The 19,034-nt window shown below is 38.5% G+C and overlaps 1 protein-coding gene across 1 annotated transcript; it reads right to left on the bottom strand.

Annotated features, from left to right (window-relative positions):
- Window positions 1–5,025: 5,025 nt before the first annotated feature.
- Window positions 5,026–5,958, bottom strand: LOC309841026 (olfactory receptor 10D3; the record flags this gene model as incomplete). The annotated part of the gene is made up of 1 exon (XM_082683829.1): window positions 5,026–5,958. The coding sequence occupies one exon, from the start codon at window positions 5,956–5,958 to the stop codon at window positions 5,026–5,028; it is 933 nt and encodes a 310-aa protein (XP_082539955.1).
- Between the last annotated feature and the right edge of the window lie 13,076 nt (window positions 5,959–19,034).

The following is a 19,034-nucleotide window of genomic DNA, read 5'->3' as shown; positions in this document are numbered from 1 at the left end:
CACTGAGCTGATTCAGTGTTGTTTCTGTTACTACGTGATTCAGTGTTGTTGATTTTTTTTTTTTAAAGATTTTATTTACTTATAAAAGAGAACAGGAGCAAGAGCAGGGGCCAGGGCAGAGGGAGAGGGAGAAGCAGATTCCCCACTGGGCAGGGACCCTGATGTGGGGCTCAATCCCAGGACCTGAGATCGTGACCTGAGCCAAAGGCTTAACTGACTGAGCCACCCAGGCACCTTTCAATGTTCTTTCCATGCTTTTCAAGTAGTGGGAAAATCATGTCTTCAGAAGTCATCAAGACCTAGGGGCAGACTGTGCAAAACAACCTGTGTCTCCAGCTTCTATGCCAAGCCATTAAAAAATTTTGGGGTCTAGACCTAGTTTCACCAGTCACTGTTACACTATATTATAATCCCTCAATTCTGGATTTCACACGTTACAGTGACTCAGGCAGGAATCAGGCCCAAGGTCAATCAGAGACATCATTGCGACCTGGTATGTCACATAAGCCAGGGAATGGGAATAAGGAGAACTTCTGGGAGAGAGGAGTAATATGGATTTGGGTAACACAACAGAGCTACAGTTATAAGAGAATATAGAGGGTGGAGTATACACACTAAGCTGAACAAATCACTCCCTTTGCTCGGCTCATGTTTCTGCAATCAAATTAATTTCATTCTTCATCTGTTGGAATAATGGCCTTCAATGTTTAATAAATTCTTTAAAAGTTAGACTACATTATCACTCTATAAATGAGCTTATTACCTGGGTTCTCTCTTAGTGGCTTGCAGGAGATGACCAAAGATAAGAATTGCAAAGATAAAGACCAATGCGATACCCTTAACAGCCTTACGAGAACTGGACATACATTCTGCAGCATGGGGAAAGCTACTGTAAGACCTCAAACACAGCTTCAAAAAACAAATGTGAGAAAATAGTTCATACAAGCAAACCCTTCCTTCCGTAATATAGCACCTTTCACAGCTCTTTACCAGTTCACCTCCTTACCTTTACCTTAGGAGCTCAAATGACTGGGACATTACTGAGAAAGAGTGGTGTGTTTCAGGAGTCACATCTGGTGATCTTTCCATTGTTGGGGGGATCTTGACATGTTTAGCATATTTCAACCAGCATCCATCCATAAAAGTTGTCCTGAGTATCTACCATCCAAACATCATAAATAAGTGAAGCTACAAAACGTCCTAAATTATCAACTACAAAATATGACCAAAATAGGTAACACTAGTATTTAACCATACTTTAATCATAAAAGATAACTGAAATGCAATTAAAAACCAAAGGAAATATAGGACTCACCAATATAGGACTCACATAGGTGAGAGATACAAAACTTCTGAGCACTAAAATGTTATCCAGAAGTTTCAAAGAAAGGAGGCTCAAAGAATAAAGGAAGATTTGAAATAATCATTAACTGTAGGAATCTTGCCCTTATGTTAGTCCTTTATGTAACTCAACTCAACTCTAATTTATTACCTTCTTTTAAAGTCACTCCATTAGGTGAGATTATTGGGGGAATGATTAAATAGGGGAACATGGGCCAAACCCCCAAAAAAGCTAATCCAGGAAAGAGAAGATGTCTGACCAGAGAACTGGAAGCAAACCATCATAAAGTAGCATCACAGAATCTAGGAGCAAGGTAACCTTGAGATAAGCCTTGATATCTGTCTATTTGGAGGTTGCTGAGAATAATTTTGATTGAGTGGAAAGGGGTGATGCATAAGTAAGTTTGGAGGTCGCAGACCCATGACTGCAAAAGTTTGGAAGAAACTCAGTAGTATTGATCACTAAGTCTGTGAGCAGATAACTTGGAGATTCTCAGCACCTTCCTGATCATAAGCCTTGTAAGCCGAAGTATCAACCACACCCTGCTGACTGTGAGACATTCCACTTCATAAAACAAAACACCTCTCTATCTGATCGTTTGTGATGGCTGTAGTTTTGAGTTGGGAGCATATTTTCAGAGAGGCATGCAGTTTCACTGTGGTTCGTCCCTCAATCTCAAGTCACAAACACCAACTCATGTACATGAACATGCATAGATACTGATTGGAAAATTAAAAACCTATGATACATGTAACTCTATGTAATAACATGGAAAAACAGAACATTAGTCACTCACATTTGAGAAAAATCTAAGTGGTTCTATTTGACAGAATGTAGGACAGAGAAACTAGATGGCTTCGATCCAGTCCCACCTCTACCACAGCATTGCTGCATGAGCTCAGATGAGGGAAGACAAAGGGTCCCAGGAGCTGCATAGCTGAGTGGGCCAGCCTACAGCTGATGGTGCAAAGATTAGTGAGTGTTAAGTGCTTCCCATGAGAGTATAAAAGAGCAGAGTTCTCTCTGTTCATGATCTGCCCGGCCTACAGTATGCTTGGCACCGGCTGGACTGGCAAACGTTCTAGAAAGACATAGGTCATACTAAGCCTCCACACCTTGATTGGGCCTCGGTATCCATATGATTTATCTCACAAGTCAGAGCACTTTTGAGTGTGTAGGCATCATTAACAATCATGCACAAATTCCCCTGGTAAACGTGGACATAGGACATTCCTACCTAGATATGAGACTCGATAATTTGATTAATCTCCTTTCCATCATTCCCTTTTGTCTCCCTGCTGTTCTTCTCATTTCCACTCAGGCTTCCAGTCACCCTCTATTCTACCAATTTTGTTTTCCCTAAAGATGATGCACATATCACTCATCCCTGCTTCTGCAAGATGTCCCCTTCTCTTTTATGCACGTCTATGTACTTTCCAACCCTCTGTCTAACATTTATTCATCCTCTCACATTATTCATCCTTCGAAGCCTAGCTGACATGGCACCTTTTCTCCAAAGCCTTCCCAAAAACCCCTAAGTTGAAATAATCACTCATTCCTCTGAGCTTTTAGTTGCTCTGTGTTGATGGTGCTGATGTTGTCATTCAGTTATTAAAAGAAGTCAGATGGTAGGACATTTAATTCTTGTTTTGTGACTTATTAGTTAGGAAAATTACTTAGCTTCTCATGATAAAATACAGACACTACTACTAATAATAATACTTAGTAGGAAAAATGCTTATGAAAATACCTAGCATGTGGTAAGCCCTAAGAAGTGTTTTCTGTTGGTATCATCACATTTTATTATGGACGATTCTTTAATATCTGATTCTAACATCAAGTGGTGGAATCCTTCAGGGCAGACACCTTATTCATCTTCATAGACGTAGTTAGCATGAGATAGTATCTGCTAAAAAACAGATGTTTAAACACATAGTAATAGTATAGTTAAGTATTACTATTAAGTAATACTTAATATTAATAGTAATTAATATTAGTATTAAATACTAATTAGTTTTTAATAAATACCCTGCTGAACTTTAGCCAAATTGAAACCTAGAGAACTGCCTTTTTTTTCTCTTTTCTGCAACCATAAATAGCTCTTTCTCCACTAGACATCAGCTCATTACTACCAGGGAAATTTGCTTTTGAAAAGATAATATAGAATTTGGGAGGATATTCATTTTTTAAATTTATTTTGTTATTAGTTTCAGAAGTAGAATTTAGTGCTTCATCAGTTGTATATAACATATATAACACCCAATGCTCATTATATCACGTGCCCTCCTTAATGTCCATCACCCAGTTCATTTTTTAAAGCCAGAATTCCAGGCATGGAAAACATAAAGTACTTTGGAACAGGTGCTCTGACCAACATGATTTAGAGGACACCTTTACGAAGACTTTAAAGTTGGCTCAATGTACACAGTTTGTGTCCTCCTTTGTTTTATTATAGTAGTAAGAATGTTAATGGAGTCACAGGATCTGAATCCTTTTTAAGGAACAACACTAGTCTTTATTTTATTGTTCTGTCATAGACTGTCAGGCTTCAGACTGTCCACCATCTCCTAATTGGGGGATCAGAGAAGAAATATTGACTGAGCTAAATAAATGTATCTTGTCAATGTTTTAACATGAACTCTAGCATTCCTGAAGCAAACCTTGCTTTTACTTTAAACATTTCCAAGTGCTTGAGCATATCATGGGAGGGAATGGAGAAAATCTCTGGGCATTGCTAGTCCCTATTCTTCTTTATGAAACTAATTATTGAATAAAGTGAACAGCTCAGATGAAAGGAGACCCAAAGTGGTGTTGGGGCAGAAAACTTTGTTTCTAATAAGAAATAAAAAGACAAGAGGGTTAAAGCATAGAGTGCCGTTCCCTCCACAGTTTCTCCATCAAACTGAAACAAGGAACACAACGGAACTTAATTTGGAAGTCTTAGAATAAATTCACAGAGGTCCCGGGGCTCTTTGAGTCTTCCTTGGAAAACCACTGCTTCAGTCTAATAACCTGGCCTGATAAAAACCACTGTTTTATCACACTCATAATCACACCATGAGCTGGTAGTAAAATGGAAACATCTAGTCTAGGACACTAGTCACAAAGCTTTCACTTTTGTTACCTAGTTGGAAGCTAATCGTATTTGCTTAAGTGGAGAAAACAGACATAAGGATAATCATGGGATGGAGAGGAAAACATCTTTGCTGGTAAGTTCTAAGTTATTCTCCTTTTACGCAGTTGAGGAGGCAGAGAAAACATCTTATTTTGCCTCTGACATTTAGTCTGTTCATATTGAAAGGGAGATGATCCTATCAAGTTCTCAATTAGTTATTTAAAATCCCTTTCTTCTGCTTATTGCCTTTCCTCTTAAACTTGGTCTCATATACTGTTTAGAGGGACATGAGCTGGGAAAGGTAGACAAAATGCTTCAGGGGCAAAGGCCATCTTTCTTCCTTATAGTGGCAGGAGGTTCTCCACAGAAGAAAGGTAAAACAACAGCAACCCAGACTGACTTAAGTAAAGCAAAAAACCAAAATAGACAAAATGATGAAGTATGTGATAAAGTGAACTGTGCCCTTCAGCGTGTGCTGAAAAGTCCCATGTGAGGATTCCAGAAGGATATTTATTTCGCATGTAGGCCAGAAAAAATTCCATGCCCTCAACCCACCCACCCACTCTTACTAACTCTCAGGAATGTGGTTTGTCCTGTGCAAAATTATTTTCAGGGCTGTTTTAACTTCCTTATTCCTCAAGGTGTAGATTAAAGGGTTCAGCATCGGACCTACCAGATTCATCAGAATTTGAACCACAGTTCCCAGCATGGGGTTAGGCGTGGGCTGCAGGTAGACAGTGATGATGGGCCCATAGGCACAAAGGATGGCAATGAGGTGGGCACTGCAAGTGGAGAAGGCCCGGCGGCGGCCCTCGGTTGAATGCAGGATGGAGATGGTGATGCCAGTGTAGGATAAAAGGATTAGGAGAAAGCAGAGGAGAGATACCAGGCCAACATTGGTGAAACTCACCCTCTGGGCTAAGGATGTATCAGCACAGGCCAATGGCAAAAGTGCTGGAATATCACAAAAGAAGTGATTCACTTCATTGGGACCACAGTATGGCAAAGTGAAGGTGAGCAAAGTCAAGATACTAGAATGGATACAACCTAACAGCCATGTGCCTACAGCCAAGGCCCCGCAGATTCTAGGGCTCATAAGAATTGTGTAGCGCAGAGGGTAACAGATGGCAGTGAAGCGGTCATAGGCCATCACCGTATACAAGAAGCACTCAATGCTACCAAGGAAATGGAAAAAGAAGAGCTGGGAGACACAGTTCTCATAGGAAATGAGTGGGCTCAGTCCCATGAGGTACAGCAGCATTTTAGGACACGTTACAGAAGAGAAACTCATGTCGAACACAGACAAGTTCCCCAGGAAAAAATACATGGGTGTGTGAAGGCGAGTGGAAGAAAGAATAGCCATGAGGATGGACATATTTCCCAGCAGGGTGCAGGCATAGAAGGGCAAGAACAAGACAAAAAGCATAGTCTCTAGCCCCTTTGTGTGTGGAATCCCCAACAGGATGAATTCAGTCACCACCGAGCCGTTCTTCTTCTCCATGATAGACAGTCCTAGGGGAGGAAAAGGAAGCAGAGCACATGGATGGCTTGATGTCAGTGAACCTACTGGGAAGATGAAATGTGTGGTTGGAATAACAGCATTTTGATTCAAAGTTAAGGAAAAATTCCTGATGACCCATATCCCAGGGCATTTTAACTGGAATATAATTGCCACAGGAAACTTAATGGGCACTGTGCCATATATTTTTGTTATACTGATTCTAGATGCAGATATCCCTTATTAAAAAAATACTTTTTAAAAAAGGCATCTTAGAGCAATGATTTTCAAAGGAAAGGACAGGGCCCATACAAATGTGTGGTCCTTCAAAGAGGAAAGATATTGAAGCCTCAGAATCAACCAGGGGCTTTTTCATACATCAAGATATCAACTACAACTCAAGAATCACTACATTTGTGGGCCATTACTACTAACATTATATTTTGTCACTCTGATTTTTCAGAAAGCCATAAGTGTTGGACAGTCAGCGCTTTACCTTGAAAACGCTTATGCAACATGATTTCAGTTCAGTTAGCCCTCACAGTTAAGTTTTTGACAGAAATCTGTAGAAAAGATAACATCCGAGCATTAAAAAGTCTAGGCAACTCTCCTAGATTTAGATTGCTAGAAATTGCAGAATTAGGGATCTAAATTTTTTCTCCTGACATCATCAGGCTTTCTGATGTATGTATCTGCGATGGACTGTGACATTACTAGCCTTGTCACGCTTTGCCTCCATGTTATTCATGTTTTTCTTGGTGATGTCATCAGGCTCTGAAAATGTTCCTACTCCTCCTTAGTAAACAGTGGGAAACCAACCTGTCCCCCCCCACCACCACCCATACCACCACATACCACTAAGATATGAAGTCTAGGGGAATAAATACTTCTTTATGTGCACTGCACTATCCTCAGTGCAGAAAACAGTGTCTAGCACAGAGTAGGTTCTTAATAAATGCTTGATGAATGAAGTAGTGAAATAATTCACTCGATGACTGGCAGAACTGGATAATATTGAGTGTTTTGTCTTGTGTAAGGACTTGTATGATACTGTCGGGTATTTGTCTCTATACACAGCCTTATAAAGAAGCATGAACATACACTTGTTCCTGTTGGGCCCTATTTTTCTGAATATTTAGAATTTTTCTGTTTACCTTCATGGCATGTGGTTCTGAATTGTACTCTAAAAGGTGACCAAACCTAAGATAAGAGCTACACATAATCTATACTGCTCCCCCCAAAGTTCTGGATGTTTATCAAGAGGAGTCACACATTACAGAAAGAATTGGACCAAAGGTATCCAGGTGAAGACTGATTTGGAACATCCAGTCTTTTAATTATTTTGAATCAAGTCCAAACCCCTGGTTATATAGGACAGTAATAAGAATTGAGTTTTTGAGTTGGTTGGCCAACATGATGAGTTGAAAGACAAACCAAACAAATAATGACCTATTCTTGTGGTTAGTCACTGTGGACTCTGAGACCATTTATAAACCAAGGACTCCCAAGTTCTCCTCTCCATGACACATATGAGAAACAAACAAGAAGCCACAAAGAAAGAGATGAAGATGGCACTTATGTGACTTACAAGGAAGAAGTTTGATTCTTTCACCATTTGACTCTCTAGGATTTTCTTCCCAAATTTTCCTTTGATATCACATGGTAAACCAGGGTCAGGGATCTCCTCCTATGATCTGGAAAGTTCTTTCTTGGTGAAATAAACTCAAGTTAAATGACATAAAGCTGAATGTACCTCTGTCTTCTGCAAAGATTTCTTTCAAGACACAAAAAGTTATTCTTTCTCTTTATGTGGAAATTTAAATGCCCTTGGAGGCCTCTGGGATCCCATTCCTGAGTGAATTCTGATTCAAGGGGATTGTTGCACAAAGGAAGTAATTAGAAGTAAGTAAATGATCTAGTTAAAAAGGAATATGCTAATATATCCCCATGTGGCATTACTATGGACGTGAACAAGATAGAACCGCATCTATACCTTCTATTCCTGTGGTTGATCTAGGGAAGTGAGATGAAGGCAGAGAGGTACAGCTCAATCTTAGGATATATGCAGAAAGCATTTCCTCAGTTTCAGGGTACTGGGGGGAGGGGTTTTGGGAGAAGGGGGTGGGATTATGGAGATTGGGGAGGGTATGTGCTTTGGTGAGTGTTGTGAAGTGTGTAAACCTGGTGATTCACAGACCTGTACCCCTGGGGATAAAAATATATGTTTATAAAAAATAAAAAATTAAAAAAAAAAGAATGAGAAGCAACAACTATATATCTCAGGCTTTTAAATATCCAGTTTCAAATGCTTTATTTCAAATTGTTCTCCATAGCTCTTCTCTTACTTTTCAGATGCTGTTTTCTAATATTTTGATTTGGAAATACAATTTCCATGATTAGACTCTCCAACAAGCAGTTTTGTTAATTGGCAAAGATGGCTTCCCTGAACGAGGACTTGTTCCCCACATGATTTTTCCAGAATTATATTAATGTATTAAACAACATATATTTATTAAGAATTTATACAACTAGGCACATGACATGTTTGCTGAATTAGAAATTTCTTTCCTATGAAGGATGTCAAGAACCTTGCCCCTCGAGACCAGATATTTTGAAATGTGAGAATTATTCATCTTTCATGTACAAGAGGATTATAGTTTTCAAAGAACTAAAGTAGATAAATTAATTAGTTAATAAATAAATGAATAAAATAGAAAAAGCAAAAGGAAAAGGGATCAGCAATGCTAAAATCTGGTTCTCTGAAAAGACTAAGGGACATACCTCAGTAAAAATGACTACTGGACAAAAGAGAAAAGGCACATATAAAAGTTTATTTTCAATAAATTTGAAAACTGTGATAAACTGGACAAAAACTTATAAAGATACATCTTATCAAAACAGACTCAAGAAAGAAATAGAAATGGAGTGCTTGGGTGGCTCAGTCATTAAGCTGCTGCCTTCAATTCAAGTCATGATCCCTGGGGTCCTGGGATAGTGTCCCGCATCAGCTGCCTGCTCAGCAGGAAGCCTGCTTCTCCCTCTCCAACTCCCCCTGCTTGTGTTCCCTCCCTTGCTGTGTCTCTTTCTGTTGGATAAATAAATAAAATCTTTAAAAAAAATAGAAAATGTGAATAGTCATATGTTTTACTTTCTATTGTATAACCTATTAATCTAAATCTTAGTGGCTTAAAATAATTGACATTTATTACCTCATGGTTTATTTGGGTCAAGAATCCAGACACAGTTTAACTGGGTGCCCCTGGCTCAGTCTCTCCTAAGGTTGCAGACAATTGCTTGAGGCTACAGGCTTCGCTGGAGAAGGATTTGCTTCCAAGCTTATTCACATGGTTATTGGTAGACCTGAGACCTGTCCATAGAACTGCCTTGCAACATAGCAGCTGGCCTCTCCCATGACTGTCAATCCTATCACTACAAAATAGAGCAAGTGCATCCAAGATTGAAGCCATACTCTTTTATAATGTAATTTTGAAAATTATGTCCCATTACCTCAGCCACATTGTATTCACTAAAATCAAGTCACTAAATCCAGGGACCTGATTGCACAAAAGCATGAATCCTGGGAGTTTGGGGTCAGTGGAGGCCAGATTAGAGAAGCATTGCAGGACAGGAGGATATTTTGAAATAGTAAACAAATGATGCTAGAATAATTAGCTGGATATTCATATTTTTTTCAGTAGAAGGAAATTGAATTCTTAAGTCATCACAAACAAAAGTCAGTTCCAGGCAGATTAAAGACTTAAAAGTGAAGATCAAGACTGTTGGTGGGAATGCACGTTGGTGCAGCCTCTTTGGAGAACAGTGTGGAGATTCCTCAAGAAATTAAAAATAGAGCTTCCCTGTGACCCTGCAATTGCACTACTGGGTATTTACCCCAAAGATACAGATGTAGTGAAAAGAAGGGCCATCTGTACCCCAATGTTCATAGCAGCAGTGGCCACAGTTGCCACACTGTGGAAAGAACAAAGATGCCCTTCAACGGATGAATGGATAAAGAAGATGTGGTCCATATACACTATGGAGTATTATGCCTCCATCAGAAAGGATGAATACTCAACTTTTGTAGCAAAATGGACAGGACTGGAAGAGATTATGCTGAGTGAAATAAGTCAAGCAGAGAGAGTCAATTATCATATGGTTTCACTTATTTGTGGAGCATAACAAATAGCATGGAGGACAAGGGGAGAAGGGAGTTGGGGTAAATTGGAAGGGGAGGTGAACCATGAGAGACTATGGACTCTGAAAAACAATCTGAGGGTTTTGAAGGGGCTGGGGATGGGAGGTTGGGGGAACCAGGTGGTGGGTATTATAGAGGGCACGGATTGCATGGAGCACTGGGTGTGGTGCAAAAACAATGAATACTGTTACGCTGAAAATAAATAAAAAATTTAAAAAATTTTTTAAAAAAGACTGTGAGAAAAGAATCTAGTCAAAGAACCTCCCCACCCCACCACACTTAGAGAAGACAAAACTCACAGTCGTCTACACTTGGACATAACTCTTTGTTTTTCTACATCACAGTGCCCTACATTCTCATAAAGTAGACCCCAACTACAAAACATGCCTTAGGATAGTAGAACGAATAAAGAAATAATAAAAGATAAATTTTCAACCACATGCACCAAAATCAATGAATCTCAAATACAAGTTTGAAGGGAATAAAGGCAATCATGGATGAGTTTATTTAAACAAATTTCAAATCCAGAAAAAAACTAAACAATATGTTCTTTAGTGATGCCTACATAGTGCTAAATCCATAAATTAAATAAAGGTATTTTCTTAACAAGAACAACTTGCTAATAACTTCTGTGAGGATGAGGATAACAGAAGTACACAGAAGCAATAGATTATATTCTATTTCCTGTACTGGCTGAAAAATACACAGGCATCTGTTAATATTCTTTACATTTTATAATATTTCTAAAATATGAAAGATGTTTCATAATACAAATAATTTTTAAGACTGCACTAAATAAAAACATGTTATTAAATTTGTTTTGGATACTATAGCAATATAAATAGTGGATAGAATATATACTACATTTATTCTCAATCAATAAAGAATGCACCCAAATTAATTTATTTATTATGGAAAACAACATATAATTTATTGATACATAATTTTTAACAACTTGCATTATGTTATGTTTGATTTGTTATTAAAATACAGATTAAAATTTCATTGTGTGTTAGGGCATGCAAATGGACAAAAACAGTTTAAGGTAACTAAACTTTACCTAAAGCCAAAACAGCCATGATTCCTGACAGCCTTTCTTGAAAAGCTCAAAATCAGTAGTTGGTGTGATTATGCCAAAGTATTCTGTAACTTTTGGCTCTGTCCTTTGGAATAAATATGTATTTTATGTTTATCCAGAGAATTAGGAATAGCAGGAATAGCAAAGCAATACTAAGTGCTTTGAAAGTTTTGGTGGTTTGGCACCATGACGATTTCAGTGGTTGCTTTTATGGGTAACTGGGAAAGGACAAGTTACCCCAGTATAGCTAGGAAGAAGGCAATCTATCTATCTGTCAGGCCAAGGCCAACTCTAGATTCTAGCACCACCCTAATAGCCTAGTTAGCTATTTTAATAAGTTCCTTAATAAGAGCTAGTCAGGGGGCACCTGGGTGGCTCAGTGGGTTAAAGCCTCTGCCTTTGGCCTAGGTCATCATCCCAGGGTCCTGGGATGGAGCCCCGCATCGAGCTATCTGCTCAGCAGGGAGCCTGCTTCATCCTCTCTCTCTCTGCCTGCTTCTCTGCCTACTTGTGATCTCTGTCTGTCAAGTAAATAAAAATTTAAAAAAAAAATCTTAAAAAAAAAAAAAAGAGCTAGTCAGTTTACCTGAGTAGATAGAAAATAATTAAAACATGCAGGTGGATGGTCCCTCCTAGAGAATTATCACCAGAGCCCATCAGTTTGTTTCTCTGTGAAGGTAAGGCAAACACAAAACCCCATGACTTCTGGCACTGTACTGAGAGAGTCTGGTCCCACCCCTTGAATGAGCCACAGCAACTCACATACATATACACACACCTCACCTTGTGTCCTTAAGCACTGAGCATTCAGACTAATGGCAGCATGAGGGGATTCACTCCATCTAAAACCCAGCTAAATTGATGTGATAATCCTCCCTTGGGACAGATTTTGGTAGACTTGTCAAAATCATATCCTAGGATACCTATCCAATCACTCTTGGTGTTTTATGGATGGAAAACTAATACAGTGATTGATGCTAACAGGGGAAGCTGAGAAACTTCGGATGTGAACAGAGATTGTTTGTATGAGCAAGAACAATGTTCATTTATCTTCATGCCTATAAAAACTGGCCACAAGGATATAAGGAGCAGAGGTGCTGGGGCATGTCTAGACATCAGCATGGATCATATCCAGAAGGCCTGCTGCAATGAAGAGTTCTCAGAATCCCCAAAGTCAGGTGTATTATGTTCCATTTCATAGATGATGAAGAAATGATGATTCAGGGAAGTTAAATAACTTGCCCAGGTTCTCAGATATAGATCATGACAGACCCAGGATTGGAATGCAAGGGTTCTAATGCATCATACCATAACTGGAAGAAGAGAAAAAAGAACTATGGAAATGTAGATAATAGAAAAATCAATATATTCTCTGAACTGAAAGGACCTTAAGAATAATTTAGCTCTATCACTGACTTTTTAATTTGGATGTTGCCATAAACCTCCTAGCCAAGTGGTTCTCCAGTTCCTCTCTAATCATTCCTATGTTAATTCTATCCTTTTGTCTATTAATGCTCAACACTCCAGATAGCTATGAAACAAAGAATTTTATCACTGCATTCTTTATTTCAGTCCACCAGGTCAAACATCTCAAGAATAATTAAAGCAACTTTGAGAACACTATGACCTCAAATTGAACTTTTTCATATGTAAGACTGTAAGGAAGATTGTCACCCTGGTTTCTGCTAAGTGCTGGAACCATTCTTTTTTTTTTACAGACATAGTTTGAAGGTATCCAGTTTCACCATTTTAGTATTTACACAACACCTGAGCCTATGAAAACATCTTTGTGGATTTTGACTCTGTCATCCAGTGTAGACTGTGTTCTTTTCAGCATGACCTTCTTTTAATCAGTGGCCTCCTGGTATCTATCTTTAAGTACTTGCCCACTAGAAGCATCTAGATAGATAGATAGATAAAAATATATCTATTTATATGTATTTAATTTATACCTATATAAATATATATATATCTAGATTTATTATATTTATATATATATGATTTATATATATAGATATAAATATATATATTTACTTTGAAGAAATTGGTAAGAGAATCTGTCCAAAAAGGTAATAAATTCTCCTTGACTAAGAGTTGGATATATTGTACCTCTTTCTCCTGATCTCAGTAGAGAAAATATCTAGACTATGGGTAATGATTTTTTCAATTTAACCATATTTGGAAGGTTCCATTTAACACTGCACAAAAGTACATACAGATTTTTCATATCCTATTGGTAAAGAAAGTCACTGCAAAGTTAGAATATTTTATAAGTTTCTGGAGAGGTGTTTTTTTTTTTTTTCTCCAAAAGAGATTAAGAAAAAACAAATTTCATGATCTGAAAGCTTTTCCTCTAAGAGCAAGAGCAAGGTAAAGATACCCAGTGATACCACTTCTAGCCAGAGCAATTAGGCAAAAAGCAAAACAAAAATGACAAAAAAAAAAGCAAATAAAAAAAAAAGCAATAAAACATCCAAATTGGGAAAAAAATAAAGTTTTGTAGATTTCATGATCTTCTATATAGAAAACCTTAAAGACTCCATATACACACACATATACACAAATAGCCACCACAAGTGAAGAATGAAGAAAATGTTATATATATGTGCAATAGAATATTATTCTGCCTTTAAAAAGAAAGAAATTCTGTAACGTGTGAAAACATGTTTGGACCTTGAGGACATCAGGTCATTCACAGGACAAACACTGCATGATTCCTTGTACATCAAGTATCTAAAATAGTCAAATTTAAAGAACCAAAGCATGGAATGGTGGTTGCCAAGTGGAAATGGTTTCCAAGATAGAAATGGGGATTTACTCATCAATAGGCATCAAGGTTTGTTTAAGCAAGATGAGTTAAGTTCTGGAGATCTCCTGTACAGCATTTTAACTATAGTCAATACTCTGTATTATACACCTGAAAATCTGTTAAAGAGATAGATCTCATGATAGATCTAGTGTTTTTACCACAATACAATAAATTTAGGAGAAGAAAGTATTTCTAAAAATGAAAGCAAAAGGACCACACAGTGGTGCCTGGATAGTTCAGTTAGTTAAGTGTCTGCTTTTGGCTCAGGTCATGATCTTGAAGTCCTGGGACTGAGCCCCACATTGGGCTCCCTGCTCAGCGAGGAACCTGCTTCCCCCTCTCCCTCTCTTCCTACCACCTACTCATGGTCTCTCTCTCTCACCCTCTCAAATAAATAAATAATCTTTTTTAAAAAGTATCATACAAAGGGAAAAATTAATGCAAATAATTAAATAAATATGTATAATAATTACAACATTAAAGATATATGTCTATTATAGTTATAATATGATTAATACTTCCTGTTGGGGTTTTGAGGGAAGTCTTCACAAAGAGTATCCAGGGTATATACTGTAAGAGGCATTATATGAAGAAATAAAATCTTGGATTTTAATCGGTCATGCAAAATCATGAGCTTCATGTTTGAGATAAATGACTTTGATAGCAATGTATAGGGTTTTACAGGGGGAATATTTCAGAGCTAGAGAGACAAGAATATGAAGTAACCACCCAGACAAGGGAGGAAGAAATGATAAATTCACATACACTTACAAAGTGAATTATTGTCTTAGTAAATAACAGAAAGACTAAGGATGCCTGGGTGGCTCAGTGGGTTAAACGTCTGCCTTTGGCTCAGGTCATGATCCCATGGTCCTGGGATAGATCCCTGCATCTGGCTCCCTGCTCACCAGGAAGTCTGCTTCTCCCTCCCTGTCCCCCTCACACCCTACCCCCACCTCATGTATGCTGTCTCTCAAAAACAAATAAATACAATCTTTAAAGCAAAATTGAAAGACTAGGTGGATGGTAGGCTATTACACCAGATATGGAAGTAAGTGAATCATACAATGAAAATCGGATACTGTCTACAAAGCAGTTGGGTGCATGACTCTGATACTAACAAGAAGCTCAGGGCCAGACATATAACTGAAAAATGGAACATTATTCCTTGAATGTATGAAGTAGAAGAGCACTGAAGATAGAACACAAGATGGAACACAAGAAAAGGGCTGGGAGCATCTGAGAAGTGTGGGAAGTTCTGAGGCCATTTTTCACTCCTTCCCCTCACACTCCCCAGATTATTCTATGGCTTAGTTACACTATTAAGATCAGTGTATTTAAACAAACAAATGAAAATAACACTCATTTAGCACTCACTCAGCTAGAAAGACCCTTTTTTATCTCATGATGATAACGACATGTCTACATTTAAGGAATTGTACTGCAGTTTAGGATTAGCCATTGGAACCTTAAATTTTGGCCTCCCGGATTGTTAAATATCTCTTGGCACAGTTGTTCTCATGGATTTGGGTACTTGCTGAAGAGCGCAATTTGAAGTCACTTTCTTAACATACTTACAGAGTACTTGTTTCTGGAGAGTCATTCACAGAACTAGCATTGCTTCATGTGTCATTTTGTGGAATTCATTTCAATGGTATCATACATGAAGTTAACACTCATCTTATAGCCTTTTCTGTGTCCAGTGAAGTGTTTGACTCACCCTGTAAAGCTTAAGCAACACAACTATATAAGGCTTTTTTTTTTCCCCTCTCCAACATAGAATCTGGCCTGAGCTCTAAAAAACTCAGACAGAATCATATCCTAAAATAGACCAAACATACTCATGTGACTCACACTTAGCCCAACACCCCATAAGATCTCTATTTAGAAATTACTGCCTGGGACACCTGGGTGGCTCAGTTGGTTAAGCAGCGGCTTTGGCTAGGGTCATGATCCCGGCGTCGTGGGATTGAGTCCCACGTCCGGCTCCTTGCTCGGCGGGGAGCCTGCTTCTCCCTCTGTCTCTGCTTGCCATTCTGTCTGCCTGTGCTCGCTCTCTCTCCCTCTCTCTCTTTGACAAATAACTAAAATCTTAAATAAAAAAAAAAAAAAGAAAGAAAAGAAATTGCTGCCTGGTAATCTTAAAGTAATTTGGCAAATTACTGAATCTTCTATGACTCTGTTTACTTTTCTATAAATCAGAATAATAATAGTATCCACTACAGGTGGTTATTAAGAGGATTAAGTACATTAATGTATACAAAGAGCTTAGAACAATGCCTTTCTTCACTCTGGAAGGAAACAAAAGATGATCTCAGTTTGTTCCTCAAGTATTAATTACATGTAGAGGTAAAAATCAAGAAGAATGAGGGGCACCTGGGTGGCTCAGTGGGTTAAAGCCTCTGCCTTCGGCTCAGGTCATGATCCCAGGGTCCTGGGATCCAGCCCTGCATCGGGCTCTCTGCTCAGTGGAGAGCCTGCTTCCTCCTCTCTCTCTGCCTGCCTCTCTACCTAGTTGTGATCGGTCTGTCAAATAAATAAATAAATAAATAATTTTAAAAAATCAAGAAGAATGAAATTTGCCCAGTGTCCATAGATTCAGGATCAGAATTTAGATCCAAAGGTGTGATTCTGAATCAGTCATATCTAATCCCTTGACATCATTTCCAGCATTATCACACACACATTTATCTGGGGAAATGTCCAATAGTATTCTTGTGTTCTTAAAAGAGTTCACAACCATCAAAATGGTAAAGAAACACTATTCAACCTAGAAAGATAATAACATGACATCGTGATTGAACAGGTTAATGTGAAGGTGAAATAGATACATTTTTGTTTACTTATTTTCCCTAAGGAAATAGTGAAAACATTGCAACTAGTTCACTAAGAGTAAAGAAGAAATGTAACAGAAAGGTCAGAGAGAAGAGAGAGCAATGGGAGAAGATAAAATGAGAGAGATCAAAATCTGTAATAGAAAAATAGGCTTGGGGAACGTGGGTGGCTCAGTTGGTCAAGCGTCTGATTTTTGGTTTCAGCTCAGGTTCATGAGATTGAGCCCTGTGCTGGTCTCCATGCTCAGCCAGGAGTCTGCTTGGGTTTCTTTCCTCTTTCCTCTCCCTCCCTCTCTGTTCCTCCTCCTGTTCATGCACTCTTTCTCTAAATAAAAATTAAAAAAAGAAAGAAATATAGGCTTACACCCCAAATGTAAACAGTGTTCTGGTCCAATTTAAACGCAGGCTTATTCTCTTCTGTTTTTCTGGAATCACTTATAAATGCTTTTCTGGGTTGCCTTCGTAAGAAAGGATCCCAGAGGGTGCCTGGGTGGCTTAGTGAAGCTGAAGCCTTTGCCTTCAGCTCAGGTCATGATCTCAGGGTTCCGGGATCAAGCCCCATATTGGGCTCTCTGCTCAGCAGGGAGCCTGCTTCCCCCTCTCTCTCTGCCTGCTGCTCTGCCTACTTGTGATCTCACTCTCTCTCTGTCAAATAAATAAATAAAATCTTAAAAAAGAAAGAAGGAAAGAAAGAAAGAGAAAAAGGATTCTAGAGACTGGCTTGGTCCTGGGGTCTTGAGACTTATTTTATGTTTCCATGTTTCTACCCTTGAACTAGTCAACGTCTCTGAAAATAAACTCCCAGTCAGAGGTTTAAACATATTCCCTGGGAGTCTGTGTTGAGTCCCTGAGACTAAGAGGTAACATCATTTTCTCACTAATTAGGTTTGGAGAAACTAATGTTTACTATTTTTATATTTTTATTTTAGAATGGAACATAACCAATTAATCCTTGTGCATAGATGATTAAACGTCTTCCCAAGACTACTCTAGAAGGGCTATCAGATAGCTGGAGAACATTGCACTTATTATCTCTGAAAGGCAAAGTGATAGTGCTACTTAAAAAAGTGTTTATTCCTAACTGGTATGGCCAAAATTAGCAAGACAGGAAACAACATGTGTTGGAGAGGATGTGGAGAAAGTGGAACCCTCTTACACTGTTGGTGGGAATGCAAGTTGGTGCAGCCACTTTGGAGAACACTGTGGAGATTCCTCAAGAAATTAAAAATAGAGCTTCCGTATGACCCTGCAATTGCACTCCTGGGTATTTACCCCAAAGATACAGATGTAGTGAAAAGAAGGGCCATCTGTACCCCAATGTTTATAGCAGCAATTGCTATGGTCGCCAAACTGTGGAAAGAACCAAGATGCCCTTCAACGGATGAATGGATAAGGAAGATGTGGTCCATATACACTATGGAGTATTATGCCTCCATCAGAAAGGATGAATACCCAACTTTTGTAGCAACATGGATGGGACTAGAAGAGATTATGCTGAGTGAAATAAGTCAAGCAGATAGAGTCAATTATCACATGGTTTCACTTATTTGTGGAGCATAACAAATAGCATGGAGGACAAGGGGAGTTAGAGAGGAGAAGGGAGTTGAGGCGATTGGAAGGGGAGGTGAACCATGAGAGACTATGGACTCTGAAAAACAATCTGAGGGGTTTGAAGGGGTGGGGGCTTTAAGGTTGGGGGAACCAGGTGGTGGGTATTAGAGAGGGCACAGATTGCATGGAGCACTGGTTTGGTACAAAAACAATGAATACTGTTACGCTGAAAAGAAATCCATAAAAAAAAAAGTGTTTATTCCTAACGCTTTAATAGAATTCTCAATGATTGCTTGTTCCCCAAACCAACTATGGGTTCATGATTGCTCTGTGAGAACCATATATTTTGAATTTAAGTTCTGAGTTCAAATCCCAGCCAAGCAATAAATGATATATGTGAATGAATAAGTTACTTAAACCATCTGATGTTCACCAAATTTCTTTATCTGTAAAAATGAGATGATAATACCTCTCACATTATATATATATATATATATTTACAATTCTTTTAAAGACATTTATTTATTTATTTATTAGAGAAAGAGAGAGAAAGAGCAAGCACATGGGAGTTGGGTGGGGAGAGGCAGAGGGAGAGAATCTTCAAGCAGACTC

Source organism: Mustela nivalis, assembly GCF_964662115.1.
Source record: "Mustela nivalis genome assembly, chromosome: 9".
Taxonomy (NCBI): domain Eukaryota; kingdom Metazoa; phylum Chordata; class Mammalia; order Carnivora; family Mustelidae; genus Mustela; species Mustela nivalis.
The sequence above is the reverse complement of the archived record's forward strand: the minus strand, read 5'-3'. Positions and strand labels throughout refer to the sequence as shown.